At 49.6% G+C, this 19,900-nt stretch overlaps 9 protein-coding genes across 9 annotated transcripts; 4 read left to right on the top strand and 5 right to left on the bottom strand.

The window, feature by feature from the left end:
• Nucleotides 1–338: 338 nt before the first annotated feature.
• BO85DRAFT_508379 (dihydrolipoamide acetyltransferase component of pyruvate dehydrogenase) lies at nucleotides 339–1,964 on the top strand (the record flags this gene model as incomplete). The annotated part of the gene is made up of 4 exons (XM_025664464.1): nucleotides 339–1,004; nucleotides 1,061–1,444; nucleotides 1,496–1,678; nucleotides 1,733–1,964. The coding sequence occupies 4 exons, from the start codon at nucleotides 339–341 to the stop codon at nucleotides 1,847–1,849; spliced, it is 1,350 nt and encodes a 449-aa protein (XP_025509962.1). The 3' UTR covers nucleotides 1,850–1,964.
• A 759-nt stretch (nucleotides 1,965–2,723) lies between these two features.
• BO85DRAFT_508374 (uncharacterized protein) lies at nucleotides 2,724–4,412 on the top strand. Its single transcript, XM_025664463.1, has 2 exons — nucleotides 2,724–3,564; nucleotides 3,611–4,412. The coding sequence occupies exons 1-2, from the start codon at nucleotides 2,787–2,789 to the stop codon at nucleotides 4,108–4,110; spliced, it is 1,278 nt and encodes a 425-aa protein (XP_025509961.1). The 5' UTR covers nucleotides 2,724–2,786; the 3' UTR covers nucleotides 4,111–4,412.
• On the bottom strand, nucleotides 4,124–5,918 carry BO85DRAFT_508369 (hexokinase; the record flags this gene model as incomplete). Its single annotated transcript, XM_025664462.1, has 5 exons — nucleotides 4,124–5,101; nucleotides 5,155–5,565; nucleotides 5,616–5,641; nucleotides 5,701–5,811; nucleotides 5,870–5,918. 5 exons carry the CDS (start codon nucleotides 5,916–5,918, stop codon nucleotides 4,280–4,282), a joined length of 1,419 nt encoding a protein of 472 aa, XP_025509960.1. The 3' UTR covers nucleotides 4,124–4,279.
• A 779-nt stretch (nucleotides 5,919–6,697) lies between these two features.
• BO85DRAFT_508367 (glutathione S-transferase family protein) lies at nucleotides 6,698–7,600 on the bottom strand (the record flags this gene model as incomplete). Its single annotated transcript, XM_025664461.1, has 3 exons — nucleotides 6,698–6,806; nucleotides 6,859–7,181; nucleotides 7,235–7,600. The coding sequence occupies 3 exons, from the start codon at nucleotides 7,598–7,600 to the stop codon at nucleotides 6,698–6,700; spliced, it is 798 nt and encodes a 265-aa protein (XP_025509959.1).
• A 573-nt stretch (nucleotides 7,601–8,173) lies between these two features.
• On the bottom strand, nucleotides 8,174–9,652 carry BO85DRAFT_432435 (glycoside hydrolase family 76 protein; the record flags this gene model as incomplete). Its single annotated transcript, XM_025658381.1, has 3 exons — nucleotides 8,174–8,761; nucleotides 8,813–9,507; nucleotides 9,562–9,652. The coding sequence occupies 3 exons, from the start codon at nucleotides 9,650–9,652 to the stop codon at nucleotides 8,174–8,176; spliced, it is 1,374 nt and encodes a 457-aa protein (XP_025509958.1).
• Nucleotides 9,653–11,257: 1,605 nt separating this feature from the next.
• On the top strand, nucleotides 11,258–13,686 carry BO85DRAFT_508356 (ankyrin; the record flags this gene model as incomplete). The annotated part of the gene is made up of 4 exons (XM_025664460.1): nucleotides 11,258–12,215; nucleotides 12,274–12,421; nucleotides 12,474–12,630; nucleotides 12,661–13,686. 4 exons carry the CDS (start codon nucleotides 11,258–11,260, stop codon nucleotides 13,684–13,686), a joined length of 2,289 nt encoding a protein of 762 aa, XP_025509957.1.
• Nucleotides 13,687–13,948: 262 nt separating this feature from the next.
• On the bottom strand, nucleotides 13,949–14,895 carry BO85DRAFT_493445 (alpha/beta-hydrolase; the record flags this gene model as incomplete). The annotated part of the gene is made up of 5 exons (XM_025663828.1): nucleotides 13,949–14,068; nucleotides 14,125–14,240; nucleotides 14,308–14,622; nucleotides 14,685–14,769; nucleotides 14,839–14,895. The coding sequence occupies 5 exons, from the start codon at nucleotides 14,893–14,895 to the stop codon at nucleotides 13,949–13,951; spliced, it is 693 nt and encodes a 230-aa protein (XP_025509956.1).
• A 1,455-nt stretch (nucleotides 14,896–16,350) lies between these two features.
• BO85DRAFT_464296 (uncharacterized protein) lies at nucleotides 16,351–17,436 on the top strand (the record flags this gene model as incomplete). Its single annotated transcript, XM_025661976.1, has 6 exons — nucleotides 16,351–16,365; nucleotides 16,441–16,506; nucleotides 16,567–16,720; nucleotides 16,776–17,080; nucleotides 17,117–17,203; nucleotides 17,263–17,436. 6 exons carry the CDS (start codon nucleotides 16,351–16,353, stop codon nucleotides 17,434–17,436), a joined length of 801 nt encoding a protein of 266 aa, XP_025509955.1.
• A 654-nt stretch (nucleotides 17,437–18,090) lies between these two features.
• BO85DRAFT_508352 (carboxylesterase/lipase family protein) lies at nucleotides 18,091–19,775 on the bottom strand (the record flags this gene model as incomplete). The annotated part of the gene is made up of 1 exon (XM_025664459.1): nucleotides 18,091–19,775. The coding sequence occupies one exon, from the start codon at nucleotides 19,773–19,775 to the stop codon at nucleotides 18,189–18,191; it is 1,587 nt and encodes a 528-aa protein (XP_025509954.1). The 3' UTR covers nucleotides 18,091–18,188.
• Between the last annotated feature and the right edge of the window lie 125 nt (nucleotides 19,776–19,900).

Here is a 19,900-nt window from a genome sequence, read left to right as displayed (position 1 = left end):
AAAAGCTATCCCTTTTTGTGTTTGAGGGTATGCGCGAGAGTCAGTGTTAAAGTAGACTATTACACAGTTCATCACTGAAGTTCCTTTAATTCTAGAAGCTCAAAACTGAGGTAGATAAGAAGCAACCCTAATTGGTTTCATGTTCTACAGTCCTAGAGAATAATCATGTAGCCGCGCAAAGTAGCCGAATTCCCGCCGGGTCGGCAACCGAGGGTATTCCCGGCCGACCACGCGGCATGACAACCACAAGCCGAGGGACATCTCCGATGTAAATCTCCTAGGCTCCTCCACTCAGCGTTCTAGACTTTCTCATTTTGTCGCATCGTCAATCACCCACAATGTTATCGCGAACAACACCCCGACTCCGGGGCCCCATTGCCCGCATTCCACGCGCTATCAGCACCACACCTACAGTTCACTCCATTCATACATACAACGCGCTTCGACTTACATTGCGCACAACCGTCGCATCACAGAAGTCATGGATACCCATTCAGTCGTCGCAGCAACAGCGCACCTTCAGCATATCCGCCCTTCGTACCGCAGAAACACGAGTCATTAACGTCCCTGCCATGGCGGAATCTATCTCGGAGGGTGTCCTTTCTACATTCCACAAGCAGGTTGGAGATTACGTAGAGCAAGATGAGGAAATCGCTTCGATCGAGACGGACAAAATCGACGTCGCTATCAATGCGTCTGAGAGTGGTACAATTGCGAAACTACTGGTGAACGAGGGCGATACGGTGACGGTCGGACAGGCAGTTATTGAACTATCTCCGGAGAAGCGCGATGGGTCGCAATCTGCAGAAGTTCAACCTGCTACAGAGGCTGCTAAGGAATCACAAGAAGATCAGCCCGCATCGTCCCCTACGTCTCAGCCAGAGACAAAACCCGAACCTAAGAAGGAATCTACTGCGCCCCCTGCACCATCGAAACCTGCTGCACCCGTCGCCAGCGCTCAAGGACCCGTGTCAGCTTACAAGGGTAGTCGCGCAGAGAGAAGGGTATATGAACTTTGCCAACTTCGCCTCCATAGATGAGATACTAAAATTTGATGCAGGAGAAAATGACCCGCATGCGCCTCCGCACCGCAGAGCGTCTCAAGCAATCCCAAAACACCGCCGCTTTTCTTACTACCTTCAATGAGGTCGACATGTCCAAGGTGATGGAGTTCCGGGCACAGAACAAAGACAATGTACTCCAGAAACATGGTGTTAAGCTTGGATTCATGGGTCCAGTTGCCCGTGCATCTGCGCTCGCGTTGAAGGAGATCCCGGTCATTAATGCTTCTATCGAGAATGATGATACCATCGTGTTCAGAGATTATATCGATCTCAGCGTGGCTGTTGCGACACCGAAGGGATTGGTAACGCCGGTGTTGAGGAATATGGAGAGCTTGAGTGTGATGGGAATTGAGAAGGGAATCGCTGAGCTGGGAAAGAAGGTATGTTTAGGATCGGCGTTGTCATTGAGTATTGCAGTCTAACTGGTACAGGCACGCGATGGCAAATTGACTATGGATGACTTGTCCGGAGGTTCATTTACCATCAGTAACAGTGGCATTTGGGGATCCTTGTTTGGTACGCCAATCATCAATGTGCCGCAAACGGTGGTGCTGGGTATCTATGGAATTCAGCAAAGGCCAGTTGCTATCAAAGAACAGGTCGAAATCCGGCCGGTAAGCTCAATTTATGATGCATATTACTCTGGCATTGCTAATTTACTTTTTCAGATGATGTATACTGCTTTGACATACGATCATCGGCTGGTGGATGGTCGTGAAGCGGTTACTTTTCTGACCTTGGTGAAGAAGTATCTCGAGGATCCAGCGAGCATGCTGATTGAGTAGATTGTGTAGACGATTGTTCTCTGCTAGTCCTATTTTACCTTTGCTTGTGAAATAAGAACATCCTGTACCTATCTGTGAAGCCTTATCTTCTGCTTCCAATGTGATTTAAATCAAGCAACTTGGATATGCTGGTTGTGGCCTGCATTATGTGACATCAACATACTTTCGGGCATAGGATCGGATGTGCCGAGGAACAGCATACCATTAAGTTGCCGACCGCATCGAACATCCGTCGGCGAGAAGCCTTCATACCGATATGCATGCATCAATCTGCAGAGGATATACTACCGATAGGCTACCGAGCTCTACTACTTAAGATGCGGGGTTCTCCTATTGTATTTAGTTCAAGCTGCAACTTATCTGCACTGGTGGGTTCTCAACACTCCGATCTCGTGCTGCAACGGTCCAGCAAATACATATAAAAGTAACTTGAACACTAACAACAGCGAGCTATACTCTTTATCCGGACACTCAACAAGATATTTACTCATCACAAGTACAAAAGAGACAATATGTTCACCCCACGAAGCCGAATACTTACCCAACGGCAAGTCCACCACTCTTCCCGTCTTCGTCTCCACCTACGGCCATATGCCACTGAAGCAACGACACAGGGCTCAGTAGCCAAACTGGTACGCCACTTCTACCAATATATTTCGTGAACAAAAGAACCTAACACTGAGAAGAGCGAGCACAACAATGACAGCTTCCTCCAAAGCACCCCCTCGACCTACATCGACACAATGTACACATCATGGAAAGCTGACCCGACCTCCGTACATGTGTCCTGGCAAGCATATTTCCACAATGTTGAGAACGGACATGTCGCAATTGAGCAGGCTTTCATCCCTCCGCCAGAACTAGTATCTGCAACTTCCACGATACCAAAACCCAGAAGCCTGATCCGAAAGAGTGGCTAATCGATTCGTGGAAGGGTATGAAGACGCCAGCAGAGTCAAATATGGAAACACTACCACCGAAGGTGACCGCAGTCAACTATGAATCCATCGAGGCCGTGTCTAAGCACCTTGGAGCGGAGATCGCACAAGGCTTCGAGCTACACATGAACCTAGAACGGATTCATTCTCGCCGGCAACAAACATTGACGACCGGCAAAGATATTGACTGGGCTACTGCCGAAGCTCTGGCATTGGGAACGCTTCTCCGTGAGGGTACAGGGGTTCGAGTAGCCGGACAGGATGTCGAACGAGGCACCTTTTCCCAGCGTCATGCCGTTCTCCACGACCAACGAACCAACAAAACATACACACCTTTAAGCACCATCAGCCCAGGCCAGGGCTTATTCACCATAACCAGTTCGTCCTTGAGTGAGACTGCAGCAATGGGTTTCGAATTTGGCTACTCTTTGGCAGATCCAAATGCTCTCGTGATGTGGGAAGCCCAGTTCGGCGACTTCGCAAACAACGCTCAAGTCATCATCGATAACTATATCGCATCTTCTGAGAAGAAGTGGCTTCAGCGCTCTGGTGTGGTTCTTTCGTTGCCTCATGGCTACGACGGCCAAGGACCGGAACATACTTCAGCCCGCTTGGAGCGATTTCTGCAACTGGGCGACGAAGATTCGAGGCATTTTCCAACACCAGAGCAACTCCAGCGCCAGCATCAGGATGCTAACATACAGATTGTGTGCATGACAAGTCCCGCAAGCTACTTCCACGTTCTGCGCCGGCAAATCCACCGGGACTTTAGAAAACGTATGTCTCCTTTTCCGATATCTCATACCCCTGCTAACAAATCTAGCTCTCATCATACTCTTCTCCAAATCCCTACTTCGCCACCCCCTTGCACGTTCGGATATTGCAGAGTTCATAGAGACTCTCTACTTCCAACCATTGCTCCCCGAAACTCGGCACGGTATTACTATCAATGAGGCGGAAGACGTCAAGCGTGTCATCTTCTGTTCTGGCCAAGTGTATGCGGCGCTCTACAAGTATCGCGAAACTTATAACCTCAAAGACACAGCTATCACGCGGATTGAAGAACTCCACCCGTTTCCGTGGGAGGAAGTTAGACAGAATCTGGATAATTACCCAAACGCAACAGATGTTGTTTGGTGCCAGGAGGAAACACTTAAGGGTGGCGCTTGGGGCTACGTTATGCCGAGGTTTGAAGCTATTTTGGCTAAGACGGCAAACCACACGGATAAAAAGGTACGATATGCGGGTAGGGACCCAATGTCAAGTGTTGCAGTGGGGTACAAGGTGCTTCACTCCACTGAGGAAGAAAAAGGTCATGGGTGACGCGTTTCAGATATCTTCCTGTCAATGACCAGTTCTTCACATAGCTATATGAATCGAGGTACCAATGTCTTTAATATTACAATAAAGGACTAAGAATAAACAGTCTTTAGATGAATGGAAGTGCTTCGTATATCGTTATTCGTGAGACCATGTCAACCCCTCCTGCAGTTCAGTCTCTCCCAGACAACGCCGCAATCAAAGCTGCACCAATTCCCGACCCATCCTCTGCAGGCACAAAGGTAATCAAGTCCTCTGAACTATCAGGCCACTCGAGAATTTCTCGTAAAGCAGCCGCTGCCCGCTCCTTGAACCGGAAAAGCTTCTCAAAAGTAGACCCATCCACACCAACACGGCCTTGGCGAATGCCCTCCTTCTTACAGATAGCCGCAATGCCGCACGCATACAACCTGGCCGCACGCGTACAAACAATTTCCCCGAGACGACAACAGACACGGAGTTCTTCGCATGTTGGCTCAATGCCAAATTCCTCTTTGAGGAATTTTCGTGTCTCCGCCATCGCGCTATCCTCCGCTGACCCGTCCTCTTCCATCCTCGACACACACGACGATTCCATAGCGTGACTATGTCGCAGACGACCGAGGTCCATGTTCTCCAGGTAGCCAGCTTTCTCATGTAAATGAACAATAATAAGCCTCACTATCTCTCCCACGTACAGCCCAGCCACCATCTTTTCGTATGTCTGTTGACCCGGTCGCGGAGAAGCACGGTCAATCTCGAGGTCGAATTGGCATCGCGGAAGAACCCGATGGCTGTTATCAAAGGCGCCATACTCGGTATTGATTGCGACGTAATGGTCGGCGGGGAGATGGTGCTCTGCAATCTTCGGCACGCGCCCGATCTTTTCCATGTATGCTGAGTTGCACCCAGTGCCGAAGATGCTACCGATCTTGATCTCGGGGTCTTTGTATGCCGATGCGATGAGCGTTCCTGTTGTGTCATTCACTAATGCCACGATGTGCACAGGGACGTTCTGTCCATGAACGAGTCAGTGCCGTATTAGCTAGATGGTATAGAAGAGCTTACCCTCTCCTCAAACGCCTCTTCCAACTGTGCAACAACATCCTCACCCTCTACCCCAGATACATCCCATCCCTTTGTCCAACGCTGCAACACTCCATGTCGGATGTTATCCTGCGTCACCGGGTACGAGAAAGTAAACGCAAGTGGTAGTTTCTCGCCCGGGCGGGGAGTCAATTCACGCTCGCGCAGAAAGTCTGCCACACGGTCCGCAATGTATGCCCATAGCTCCTGCGCATTACCTGTTTTCAAGCCACCCGGTAACTTGAATTTGCTTTGTGCAATCTTGTATCCTCCTTTCTCTTCTGTCAGAGTGACGTTGCATACGCGGAGATTGGTTCCGCCCATATCCACGGTCAGGTATTGGCCTGTTTCGTGGCCGGTCGGGGACTTGGTAACCCAGGTCACATTCATTGGCTGGCATGTGTCAGTTTATCAGAATACCGAGGTGAGTGAACAAAGCGTACAATATCGCTATCGGAGTTTCCCAGTCCTAAACAGAGAAAATGTCAGAGCCTCTACTACAATGTGTGGTGAGGGCTGTATACAAACCCTTCTCCATCTCCTCGACAAAATGGTCGGTGATACGTCGAAGCGTGTCTCCATCCACACGGAACATATCCGCGATCTTTTGAACCTCTTCTGTCACTTTTACCGATACTCCTACGCTGCAGTGTCAGTCCAGGGCTCTGCAGAACATGTGGTGAGGAGGGTCGTATACCCTGCGGGAAGTGGATGCCCGATGCGGGAGCGCCCTGTGGTTCCTTCATTTCGACGACTAGCAATATGATCTTCTAACTAACGTTGAACAAGAAAATGGTGTTCAAGTGAAAATCATGAGCCTTCTCGATAGGTTTTATATAGGACAGATAAGTAACACAATCACCTCCTCTTACGTATACCTTCGGTCCACACTTAGCCCTCATGAAGCATACCCACATCTGACAACCAGGCTAGTTAATCAGCCGCGGGTTTGCTCCCAACCAGTCATAGCCAAGTTTTCTGGATTATTCTATTTCTAGACCGGTACACAATTTTCCGAGAACAGTAGGACCGGCATCTTCAGAGCTCGGCGATGAATCGGGTTGACTTCAGGATGACGTCGGCCCGAGGCGGGTCCGCGGAGTGGTCCCTTCCGGCGTCTGGTTGATAAGATGGTTGGATCTGCATGGCCTTGTTTCAAGGCAATGCTTATCTAGAGCTTATCTAGAGGCTCTTGGCTCTGGGTCTATGTCTTGTGGAAGGCTCTAGAAAGTGGTAGGTGTTGATGATGTAGTGATCCTTATGGAGTATTATCATCTTAAGATAAGTTATAAGCTGGCAGACTTTTCGTGGCACCTTACTGTTCATGGCGTCTAGCAGGTTATCTACCTAATGCACTCCGCGGGTTATTTTCACCGTATCGGTGTTTCCGGAATGATCTAGATCACACACATGTTTTCCTGTTATGTCTGACCAACCCACTTGTCCCCAAGGCAATCAGTAACATATGGCATGTGTTGACACAACATCCAATTAAGGAAGCCAATTAAGAACAAGGTTGAAACTACTATTTCTCCGCCCAAAGCTCATAATCCGGAAAGTACCGATCATGAATCCTCTGCGCATAATCTACCAGAGCTGGTAATCCTCTCACGATCGCCTGCGTTTCAGGACACCTGCATATAATTAGTACCCAAGAAGTACTACTCCCCCAAACAGGAATCTTACGCGGTACAGATCAAAGCCCCAACAACGAACCCAAACAGTGTAGCATCAGCCTCAGTCGGATGCTGACCCCCAAGCACCCAATATGGTCCCTCGCGATCACTTTGCAACCTGGAGTCCTCTAATAAGGCGTTAATATCCTCCCATATCTGTTTCTTGAATGCGCTCCGTTCTTCTGCCGAATAGCGTAATGTTCCTTGCCCATGCAACGTCTGGTACTGTTTCCGGTAGATGAGATGTCCCACGATTATCCGGACAGGATACGGCAGTGAGGCTAGGATATGTTCTCGCATGGAATAGTAATTGTCAATCCATTTTTCGTAACCCTATTTCTCGTCAATCAAACGCGATGTACAGACGGGGTGGACGGTATTAATACCTGCAAAAAGTACAGTTTGTCTTCCAACAACGCTTTAATGCCCGAGTCAAGAACCTTGTCCTGAACGCTCAAGCCGCCATTCAGGTCTGGGAGGATATTGTTATTAACGAGATCCTGTATGATGAGATCCGAATCAGACATTGTCCGAGCCTGATCCGGCCCAGATTTGTCTTCATCGCAAATAGTAACATAAGGCACTTTTCCCCGTGGCGCCGCGCGAACAGACCCACTTTCAGTGCGATAAGATATTCCACTAAACCGGAGCCGGACTTCAAGTTTCGTCACAAAGGGTGACCATGTGTAGATCCCCGTGCCGGGGAAGCCGCGGTATAGGGTTATTTCTGGTTGTTTCTGGCTGATTCTCATTGTGTCCCTGTTTAGTTGTGTCCGCGGGTTGGTTCGCTGAGATAGTGACGATGATGGGTGGGTGAGAAGCTTCTTAAAGCGGGTTTTGCGATTATTGCAAAGACCGAGAGTGGATCGAGCTCGTGTTGGGTAGAGAGGTTGGAGTCTCATTCGCCGGTCGAATTAGACTTATCCTAGTGTGCTTCTTAGCTGTTTCATTGGGTATGGGGGGCGAGAAAGAAATAAACAAGGTCAATTGACAAGCCAAGGGTATCAGTTAATAGGGGTATGTTGCCTAGAATGCTGCCTAGATTTCGCTTTTGCGGGGACCCTCCTACGGACGCTAGATCCTTCGATCGGGACTGTAAAGCTGGACGAACAATCATGACCGAAGTTCTGTTCCGCTTTGCGAGAATAATCGTTACTCGGCTTCAGTGGACTGGCCAAGAAGCGACAATAGATGTATTATTACAATAATATAAAGGAGAAATGGAAGGGTTCCACCCATGCAATCCATCAAGTCCAGTAAAAGTGCTCTGACTGCGCTGCATTCTCGAGTAATCGAGTCTAGCTATGTAAGCTAGACTTAACCACTTAAGCAATGGCAAAAGCGCCCGCAACAATAGCAACAGCAGCACTAAAGTGTCTGCAAGGCAGAGAATTGGCACCGTTTGTCGGGACAACACTGTTGCTTCCCGCTGTCGTGCTGGCAGTAGTCGTTCCATTTCCAGTATCCGTACCCGCTGAGGAGGTCACATTTGTTGCCGTAGTCTTCGTAGCCGGAGACAGGTGCTTATACGCCACCAGGTTGGACGTGAAGATGCTCGTTGCGCTCATTTCCTCCTCAATGCCCTCCGTGCCATCCCAGCTCGATTTGTACCAGTGCTGTCCACAAGTTGTGTTACTACTTCCGCCACTGCATTGCTTCGCAGCGCCAACAGCCGAGCCTTGTAGGCGCGGCAGAATGTCGGATGATGTATATGGCGCAAGCATGCTCGTTATGGTGAGACTCTCCGCCAGAAGACCCTTGAAAGTTATCTCGTTGTCGTTACAGACGTTCGCGGGTTCACAAAGCACCTCAGACATGATCTCACCGCCGAATTTAGAGGGGAAGAATGTTTGTAAGGTACCGTTCAACAACCCATCCAGGGCCGTCTTCCACTGCGTGGTCTCTCCGTTTGTCTATCCATTGTTAAACCTCTGTCCTATACCAGAGCGTGCATAACCACTTACGTAGTTGTACATATATGCCGCGCCACTCAGATACACCGCGTAGTTATACGACCACTGATTGTTACCGAGGTTCGTACAATCATTTTCCGCATTAGTACTATCAGCGACATTCCAAGTTTCCTGATCGACTAGAATTCGGGAACTCCAGTCCCAGATTGTATTTGCCCAGTCGACATAGGTCTGGTTATTTGTATACCGAGCCAACCGCGCCGCGAGTTGGAACAAACCCCCATTGCTCATAGAATTCTTCATTGTGTATCCGACTTGGTAAGGCCAAATCTGCCAGCGGAGACCACCTTCGCAGCTGCTGTTGTCCCAACGGGCGGATTGCACATCGAATACCCGCTCCGCTAGATCCACCCACGACGGCATTCCAGCGTCCTCCGGGTAGTTTAGCTCTGCCGCTGTCATGGCGGCGAGGCCCCAGGCTACCTGGTCGTCGTTACCCATGTATGAAGACCAGTTGCTGGGCATATAGTCGTTCCCGGCGCCACGTTGGTGATACATGCCCTGGCTGACGGCGGCGTTGTTAGAGGCGTCGTTGGTGAAATACCAGTACCGGATCATGGTGTCGAAGAGTACGCCACCTTCCCACCAGGTGTGGTTGATGTACCCGGGGATTTGGCCGGTCTGGTTGCCCGTGTAGTAGGACATGGCGTTAAAGGCGGCTGTGGCGGCAGCATCTTTGACGGATTCTGCGGGGCGTCAGAGGGGTTCGCTTGCATGAGTGGTGGGAGAAGGAAACGTACGTTCGTCGGTAATGTCGAGATCGATTGCAGCGGGGGTACCGGCCAACGCGGCGACGGTGAATGCCGCTGCTATGTAATGAGCGAATACCATGGTGGTTGTGTAAACGAGTGTGGTTGATGATCAGCGGGAAATCTTGGGAATCCCTGGGCGGCTTATATTTCAATAAGAACCAGCATAAGAATCTCAGATTTGGGTGGGTTGTTAGTGGACATGAGAGTTTGACCATGTGGTTCGAAATGGAGTTTAGTTCACCACAGTCTCCTTTCAGGAGGGGTGGATGCCCCCAACGAGGCTTAGACTTGACACGAAGTGGAGGGTGCACAATAGCCTCAGGGGCGGAAAAATGCTCGAACTGCACCAAAGGCCTTCGATAGGACAAGTTTCAGGGTCCAAAGACGCTAAAACAGCTGGGTGTGATAATGATTTGCTGTTTGCTTATGGTTCATTTCGGTTGGCTTGTTAGCGTCAGTTAAAGTCTGGGGCGGTTAGGGCCCGTTCCACTGCTCATGGCCAATGAGCCTCATGACCATCCCTGGCTCATTATTCGGGATTTTTATATGAGGTTTTGGATGGTTCGCACTGAATAATGTCTCTAGCAGCTTTTTGAGAGATCCATACTATTTCCTGATCATTCTACTTGGGGTATTCCGTAAGGCCACAACCTAATTCAATAGTCAGTTAACTATTTGCAACATCAAAATCTTAGTCAGCGGGCTTCTTGCGCAGGGTCCAAAATGCCTCAGGTATCTTCAAGGTGATCCAACACAGGGATGTTGCTTACCATGACCGAGAGCAGCCTGTCATTGTTCTGAAGTAGATTGTATTCAGCAGAAAGCAATTTCTAGAACCCTGAGCTACAACCTTTTGACTTTCACTCTGAGTTTACATCTCTGCGGGGATATCTATATATTTAGCCGTCAACGAGTCGTTTAACGACTCGGTAGAAGCTCGAGGATTGGAGGACGGGCGGGAAAATTCAAGTCAACTAGCCTACTTAATGACATGAAGGTTTGTGGGCCCGAGTAGGCAGGCTCGGAGTTGGCCTCTAGCCAAGGCGAGCGGAGGTATTATGAGCCGCTTTGTAGGAGCCTAAGATCAACTCAGTTATCTGCCTATCTCTAACAGAATGCTTAGGCCGGTGGAACTGCAGGTATAAGTCTAACGTAGAATGGCTACACATCAGTTCTTAAGGTCAAAATACACGGATAATCATAGCAGATCAAGAGCAGAAAAACTATTGAAAAATATCTGCTTACTTTACATCTTCCTATGTCTAGATCTGTTTATGAGTTGTTGTATGAGTGCTGCTCTATTGCAAGATTGAGCTTACTGGAGCATTAGAGAGATAAGAAAAAAAAAAGCATTATCATTCTAAAGTGCTCGATTATGCATCGTACATAGCTTGACAGTTACCATCAAACAATAAATAGTAGAAGTATAAGTACAAGGCAATGTGCTACTGCTATGGGAAGTATGTGAATGTCAAAATACCTAATCAACAGAAGTGGAATATGATTGGACCAGCCCCAGCCGAGCCCCGCGAGGCTGAGCTACTCAACTACTAGTACGAAGTGATGAGTAGCTAGTTACCAAATCCGGCATATGACAAGGCTGTCAGACATGTGTAAGATCGCGCAAAACTCCCCAACAACAACCTTCCCCATCATTGAGAGAAGAGGCAACAGGAACACGACAATGAGGGAACGCCAACCTCGTCGCGAAGACTACACCGTAGGCTGGGTCTGCGCTCTGCCAATCGAACTAGCAGCCGCACAAGCAATGCTAGACACCGAACACTCCAGCATACGCCTGCAGATTAACGATCCCAGCATATTCATTATGGGAAGTATTGCTGGGCACAACGTTGTGATTACCTGTCTCCCAGATGGGCAGATAGGCACCAGCTCCGCCGCGACCGTGGCAATCCAAATGCGCTCGGCGTTTCCATCCATCAGGTTCGGCCTCATGGTGGGAATCGGAGGGGTTGTTCCCAGTCCTGAGCACGATATTCGGCTGGGAGATGTGGTTGTTGGTCGACCAGATAATCAAACTGGGGGCGTGGTGCAGTATGACTTTGGGAAGAGCACGTCTAATGGGTTTGTACGCACAGGCTTTTTGAATGCGCCCCCGGTTATTTTGTTGAATGCGGTGGCCCTGCTACGGGCCAGGCATTTTCTGGGGAGGGGAACGATGACCGAGTATATGGAAGGGCTTAAGGATATGCCTGCTTTCACGCACGATAGAGATAAAAACAGGGATGTCCTGTTCGAGGCGGGTTATAACCATGCTGGGGGAATGACGTGTGAGGCATGCGATAAGGAACAATCGATTCAACGCGACGAACGTGAAGGCCATGATATCAAAGTGCATTATGGAACGATTGCGTCCGGGAATCAAGTACTCAAGGACGCGCATCAACGAGACCGACTCGCAGCAGAGTTAGGCGGGGTGTTGTGCTTCGAGATGGAGGCTGCCGGGCTGGTGAATAATTTCCCATGCCTGGTGATCCGAGGCATTTGTGATTATGCCGACTCGCATAAGAACAAGAAATGGCAGCCTTATGCTGCCGGGGTGGCGGCTGCTTATGCGAAGGAGTTGTTGTCAGTCATACCACCAGGGCATGTGGAGAGAACGAGACCTATGAGGAGAAATGGTTCGTGGTCAATCTTTGTTCGTTTTGAAGTATATGTTCTGTTTTCTGATTGTTGTAGCTCCCAGAGAACTCTTCTTGGTTCCATTTCAGAGAGATGGAAACTTCACTGGTCGTGATTCTATAATGAGTGAGCTTGGTAGACGATACGATGCAGCTGCTTTTGAACGTTTTCTCAGCATAGCTCTCGTTGGAGATAAGGACACAGGGTGAGAAAATTATTGTGATACTAAATATGATAGATGTCACTAACAAAGTCAGTAAATCACAAATTGCCCTTGAATACGCTTACCGAAGCCCCCAACATGTGCCCTGGCTATCCGTATTCTGGGTCAACGCAAGCAGCATCTCCCGATACAGAAGGTCTTATCAAGATATAGCTAACAGTCTTGATCTACCCGGAAAAGATGAACCAGCCGTCGATATCGTGGAACTGGTATTGGAATAGCTAGCTGACGAAGAAAATGGGCCATGGCTGGTTATTCTGGACAATGTCATTAACGTGGGTGTTTCCCAAGAGACGGGGCTTCCTGTTCTGCTGGAGGATGACGTGACGGAGACGATTCCGATTTTTTCATCGTTCCGAGAAGCAAAACATGGATCTTTGCTTGTCACGTCGCGCAATTTGGAGGCTGCAATAAGTATAGTTGGTTCAGCTGAGAACATTGTCCATGTCCAGCCAATAGATGAAGGGCCGAGAAGTGCAATTGGTATTGGGCAGGATATGCTGGCTAACCTGGCTCTGGACAGCCCAAAAGATGGCCGGACACCATTATCGTGGGCTGCAGAGGCTGGGTTTGTGCCAGTCGTGAAACTTTTGCTTGCTACTGGTAAAGTGGACGTTGATGCAAGAGACTCACATTATGGTCGAACTCCTCTATCATGGGCTGCGGGGGCTGGGCATGCAGAAATTGTTCAGCTCCTTCTAGCAACCAACAAAGTCGACATCAACTCTGTCGATTACCAAAACCGGCCGCCACTGACCTGGGCGCTCTTTAATTCTCTCGAGCGAATGAAACCGGTAGTGAAGCTGCTTCTAGCCACTGGCCAAGCTGACCTAAACATCCGCGATGAAACATCAGACCGCACAGCCCTTTCGTGGGTGTGTGGAATGGGCCACCTTGAGATTGTCAAATCGCTGCTTGAAACCGGCAAGGTGGATGTCAACACCATAGAGAAATACCACGGACGAACGCCGCTTTCCTGGGCTGCATTTGACAAACATCAAGAAATCATGAAGGTGTTGATTGCTACGGGACATGCAGACTTGGAAGCAAGAGATAACGAAGAGGGCCGGACTGTACTGTCTTTGGCGGCAGGGAATGGACTTGAAGCTGGGGTGAGAGCTTTGTTAGAGACTGGGGCGGTGGATGTTAATTCCAAAGACCGGAACAGGAGGACACCGCTATTCTGGGCATTAAAGAATGGACATCAAAATACGGCTCTTCTCCTAGAGGAGGCTTTGAGCGGATGAATCTACTTATATAGTATCACTCTAAATAGAGTAGGTCTGCTACACCCAAGCCCCCTTAGCTCTTAGGCTGCCCTAGTAGATTGCATCACTATGGCCTAGTCTCTTTCTAGGCATATCTGCCATTTCACTAAAGTCTCTAATCATTCACATAGTCTCAAGCTAACCACGAGTTAGGCTCAATCAAGGTCTGAAGTCTCACAGAAGCCCCACCGACGATAGCAGCCCACCAACAGAATAGTATAATCGCCTCGTCCACGCGAGACTATGCTGTTAACACCGACGGAGGCTGGGAAATGACACCAAATTTTGCCACACGAGGGTCATCTGGAAAGGCAAGTGTATACAGGTGAGTGAGTGCCGCTCCCTGGGATTGTCCCCATAGCTGGTTTTAAAAACATGATTAGGATAATATGATCTTCGTGGACTGGAATCTCTTACCATGATATTGTCTGGGTCTCCACCAAATGCCCGAATGTTCTCGGCTACCCATTCTACTGCGGCCCGCACATCCAACAAAGTCAGAGATGTCTCTGTCAGAGCTTTCGATTTAGGATCTACATCGAGTGAAGTTAATCAATTAGCCCGAGTCATTCGCGCGAGGGTGGTTCAACATGATCTTACTGCCGAAGATGTTGACCCGATAATTGATCGTTACGACAATATGTTCCTTGGAGTTCGATACCCAGTTCGATGGTAGCTGGGATGGAACCTCAGTTCCGCCAGTGACACCGCCACCACCTGTGACAAAAAGAGCTACAGGCAGATTTAATGTCTTGTTGGCAAATGCTGGGGTCCACACAGCTAGTGACAGACAGTCCTCTGAGGAGGACCAAGCAGTCGATCCCTGATTGGGTGCCTCCCCAATACTCAGCAGAAGGCTTGTAGGCGCGTACTCTGCCCACATGCTGCTTCCGGAAGCAACATACTGCGGACAGGCTAGATACGAGGTCATCAGAAGGCTGCTCGCCTCGGTCACCCTCACAGCACAAGTCACTCACCAGGTCCAAAGCGAGTCGAGTCGATTCTCTTCGACGAGTTGGCCAACTTTTGAGGCGGAAGCCATCTGAGATCCCCGACTGGCGGCTAGTTATATAAAGTGATTATTATTAGCCTCGAACCTCTCCGATCCTTGATAGCTAGCTCGGTGTGTACCTGTGCATAGGGAACCCGAAGAAATTGGCGGACATCCGGGTATGTATCATTCAACATGCCAATAAAGGTTCCCGTTCGTGTCTCCACTGTCAAATTTCACCAGTTGGATAGCGATCTCGCTGGTTGCCACGATAAGTCTGCATAGTATGGGGGTAACAACTCTCCAAGAGCGAGAGCAGTGAGCCCTGCCCAGACCAACCAAGCGAAAAAGGTCACCATTTTCTAATTGTCACCAAACGGAGAGATTTCACTGTAATGTAGGTTTCTTTGCGTTAGGTTAGTGCAATGCGGAGAGAACTATTTATGTATGCGAGCACGAAGAGGCCTCACGTCTCACGCGGCGTCTGAGGTCAATGCTGCAGGGTCCGTTCCCCACTCTGCGGGGGAAGTGAGGGTCCTACGAAGGACCTCGTAATCACTACTTTAAACAATGTAAAGCTCAGATACTCAGACTTGGCATAAGTCTGCCCTCTTAACCGAGAGGTCCGATTACCCGTGAGTTAGAGTTAGTCTCGACTACACAACCATTCAAACGCATCTCCACTCACCTATCCGCATTTTAGATGGCCGAATCTGGGAATGATATGCATCAGGCCCTGGTCTCTTTATGCTACCTAATCCATACTGAATCCTTTATCCGGCATCCTTGCAGGTAATTCCTCCAACGACAATAGCAGCCATGACCCTTCGCTGAGCGGCCAGCTATTCCGCCGATATTAATCCGCCCAGACTAAGTTCAAATTCCCTACACTGCAGAGCATAGCGAATAGAATGGTCAATTGCCTGATGCGCAGTGTGTTCTGCTACTCTGCCTGGGGATGCACCTACAGTAACGGTCATGTCGCATGAGCTTCTCGTATAATAGTTTTTGTGTTGTGGCATTTCTAATGGGTTTATGGTGTGTTTCCAATAGATCCACGCCACCGTTCGACTTTACCTGTTGTTAGTCTACGCAATAGTAACATGGCGGGGCATGAGTCCCTAAGTAAACAGCTTAAAAGTAGTACCACGCGTGCAAGCCAAGCGAATATTGAGACCTAGTCTTTTAGACTCAAGTTGAGCCAGATGCAATGGCAGCTTACGCGCCGGGGTCGGTGCCAAGCGAAGATTTACTATCCCGATCCCCGGACTCCACCATTCACTGTCCAATAGACATCACCATCCACAATCTATTGTGGCCTGATTCAAATAAAGGATAGATGTGGATTACAAGGTGTCGAACCGCTAAAGCAGGTTCAGCAAATTCCGCTTTTATGAACTTATCTGATAGGACATATCGCTCCGTCTGGTCAGGTAGACGGAATATATCTTTCCCGGTCTATGGCGCCTGCAATTTTCTCTCCGTGTCGGATGACCGACGCTGCAGAGTGGTCCTAGTCTATCTGTGCGTCAACTGACTTGGCATTCATGAAAATATTAGCTATAGCTATCCTGTAACGGCTGAACCCCAAGGGTGTGGATCCAAGCCCACCACCTTATCCCTGGCCCTTACTGTAACCCTACATCCAGGTGATGTTCCAGTTGACGGTAAGTAGCTTCCCGCAGGGGGGTTTCCATGGTCGCTGACAGACGCCACAGCGATTCAGTGGCCGTGCGCCCCAGCTCTTTAAGGGGGCATACATCATGTCCCCTGGACATGTGCCTGGAGCCGGTCACCACCAAGCAGAGGTCAGGACGCCAATCTTTCTTATCACTTCAGCTAGCTTACCATTACAAACAGGCTGGCAGAGCGTATCGACTGCAGTCGGCTGCCCAGGGGGAGACATCACCTGCATGCGCTCCGTGAATTACACAACTCTGATGACCATTGACAGCGAAGTCGCCAGCAAATACAGCTACCAGCTCCAGCCGCGGATAGATGGGGGCATAGTTGCCGATACTTGTAATTCTCCCATCCTCAGTACTTACTTCACGACAACGAAGCCGACAGTTCCAAGACGAAGCACAATTGTACCAGAAGAACTTCCATTTCAGCGGTCCCGTTGTGACCTCCCATGAGCGCCACGAAGAAAACAGCCATAGCTCCAGCTATGTCACCAGCGCAGCAGATATTGCTGCCGAGCTGCAAATGTACTTCCCCTCAATCACGGAAGATGTGGTTGAAGAGATCCTCAAACTTTATCCTGCCTCGCGTTACGCGAATGCAGGTTACCGTTTTGCCGACATTCGTCAGGGCTTCGACATGACCGGCAAGAACTTGGCTCTGACTCAGGCGCTGCATAATGAGATGTGGAATGGTATTGTCAATCTTGGGGAAGCTACTCATGGTACGGATTAGACTTATTACTGGTATAATATTTATAGTAATGTGCCAACTAATGGGTTGACTTCTTCTTCCTCCTCGTCAGTCAATGTCACCGTTGCGGTATGTTCTTTCTCCGATTGATGGCTATTTTATTTCTACGGACTGACTTTCCTTTGCAGCGCACCATGCAACAGTACCTCCTTGCGTTCGTCCTAACCGGCAACCCCAACACTCTCTGGCTTGATGACAAGATTTACTGCCCGAAGTATCGAAATGCGACGAACACCATCAGCTTCAATACAACTATGTCCATTACTTTCGATGACCTTGCCAACGACAAGACCCTCTTCTGAAATAAGGCGTTGTGGTACTGGGGCAGTGTTATGGATATGGATGCAACACTCCGCATATCTGGCTTAAGCTTTGTGGTTCTTGTGTTCTAGGCACCAGACAGTCTCTCAATTCATGCAAAACATCTTAATAACCTGCTACAGGAACGAAAATTGCCTTGGCATTGACATTCATTCCTCATTCATTCCTCATTCACTGTTCTTTTTGCTTTCTTGTTATCCATCAGACAATGTCCACTTTGTATTTTAGATCGAAACGCCAATTTAAAAATTGTAGGGATTCGAGTTTTGGACGGGCACAGGGTGTGCTATCCCGGCCCTGTGGGGATACTCTGTGCCTCGGGAGACCCTATTTGAGGGTTCAGTCGGAGGTGGCCATGTCTTTCTCCCTCCGATCCCCGACGGCCCTACGTAATGTATCCTCACAAATTCCGTTACTTGCCGTGCCATGTCACCTAGGTTCACTAAATTTCCGAATCCTAATCAATCCTACCATCTTGATTATACTCCCAGACTATCGTCTGGAACCGGACCTGTTTCCTCTACGGTGCTAGTGTCTGCCAGTGTATCATGCACAGTGTTGATGTGCGGGTACGCGGGAGTAGATATCCTCTCACAGCGGAGCGAAATAATCATTTAGTGTAACTGATGGTTGCTCAACGACGTATGATATACAATGTTTCAGGCAAAGCTAGCTAATAGTAGAGAATGTCAACCCCGAACGGGAGAAAATATATGTACATTGCCCATTATATCTAGTACGGACTGGGCGTAGCATACTTGAAGTACTCCAAGTACAACTGAATCTCCTTGGCCGTTGCGAAAGCAATCTTCTTCCACAGGCTGCCAAGCTCGAACGTGTTCTGCTGAGCCGGCACGTTAGGACCCCAGTACGGCAGGGTACCGTTGTTGTAAGAGCCGCCCTTGTTCGGATTCTGCGTCTTGACAAAGTTGGCCCAGTACGATGACATGATATTGGCCACCTCGTAGTCAGTGTCTGTATACGAAGAGGTTGTCTGGGCGTAGAGGTTGTTCAACGCGTAGGACACCTCCGAGCCGTGGGTGGCTCCGTCCGAGCCAGGGGGCGAGTAGGTCCAGAGGTAGTAGTAAACGGGCTCAGTGGAGGACTGGTTCCAGCGCTTGGCCCATGACCAGGTGGAGGTGCAGTAGCCAGCACGTAGGATTGAGTTATAGGCAGCTGTGGCTTGGGTGGTGTTTTCGGCCGGATGCAGCGCCAGTAGCTCGGCGGCGTAAGGTCCGTAGGTGGAGTTTATCTCTGATTTGTACTCGGCGACGGTATAGGTCGTGGACAGATCAATTCCGTTCTCGTCTTTGTTGTTTCCGACTAGGATGGGCACGTCATTGGGTGCACCTTCGTCCAGGTTGACGATGTATTTGTTTGGTATGGCATGGTAGTTGAGCACTGGATCGAAGCCGGTGAAATCGGAAACACCAGTACCGCTAAGGACCGTTTCGAGGTTCATAGAGCGCAAGTCGGCCACGCTCGTCGCATTGAGTGACTCTGCGTAGGTCTTGCTGAAGGCATACGCCCAGGTCATGTTCCGGTAGTCACTTCCGTATCCCCACAGGTCTGGATCGTATGGGTCCTTGAGGCCACTCTCTGCGATCGCACCCTTGATCATACCTTTGGTTCGGGGGCTGTTGACCAAGTGGTAGGCGGCGCCCGAGCCGAAGGACTGACCGGCCACAGTGATGGACTCGGGGTCTCCGCCAAAAGCGGCGATATTTTCATATACCCATTTCAGAGCTTCGATCTGATCGAGGAGACCATAGTTGCCCGTCGCACCAGTCTCCTCGGCCAGCTCATGCAGCGTCAGCCAGCCGAGAGGCCCTGTGCGGTAGTTGTAGCTGACGAAGATAACATCCTTTGCCGCCATTCCTGCACCGTCATAGGTACTCTGGCTGGATTCACCTCCGGCCGCATAGGACCACAGCATGACCGGCAGCTTGGCATCAGTGGCTGTTGCGGGGCTCCAGATATTGATCGACAGGCAGTCCTCGCTCACTCCATCGCCAGCTGACAAGCTAGGACAGCTGGGCCCAAATGAAGTGGCTTTTCTGGTGCCGTTCCAGGATGGGGCACTCTGCGGCGGCTTCCAGCGGTTTTCTCCACCTGTTGTGGCGGCATATGGAATACCCTTCCAAACGGCGATGTTTTTCCAGTTGGAGATGTAGGAAGGGGCACTGCTTTCGTTGAATGCAGCAGCACCCTGCACCTTGCCTTGGGCGAGCTGGATGGTTTGGTCATAGAGAGTGGCGCTAACCGGAGCCAGCAGGGAAAGAACACTGAGGCCACGAGTGGACCTCTCGTTGATTCTCATGTTCGCAGACACTGGAAGAAACGAGGGATCGGATGTGATGTGAAGCAGAATACTATCTTATGTCTTTCGAAGACCAGGGAAGAGAGAGCTCTTATAGCGGCAGGTGAGCCTATTAAACGAATTGC

Source organism: Aspergillus piperis (assembly GCF_003184755.1).
Source record: "Aspergillus piperis CBS 112811 unplaced genomic scaffold BO85scaffold_36, whole genome shotgun sequence".
NCBI classification, from domain to species: Eukaryota; Fungi; Ascomycota; class Eurotiomycetes; order Eurotiales; family Aspergillaceae; genus Aspergillus; species Aspergillus piperis.
The sequence above is the reverse complement of the archived record's forward strand: the minus strand, read 5'-3'. Positions and strand labels throughout refer to the sequence as shown.

Coding starts and splice junctions, on each gene's coding strand:
- BO85DRAFT_508374 (XM_025664463.1), top strand. CDS start 2,787: ATGAAGACGCCAGCAGAGTCAAATATGGAAACACTACCACCGAAGGTG. Junction 3,565..3,610: donor CCACCGGGACTTTAGAAAAC/GTATGTCTCCTT, acceptor TAACAAATCTAG/CTCTCATCATACTCTTCTCC.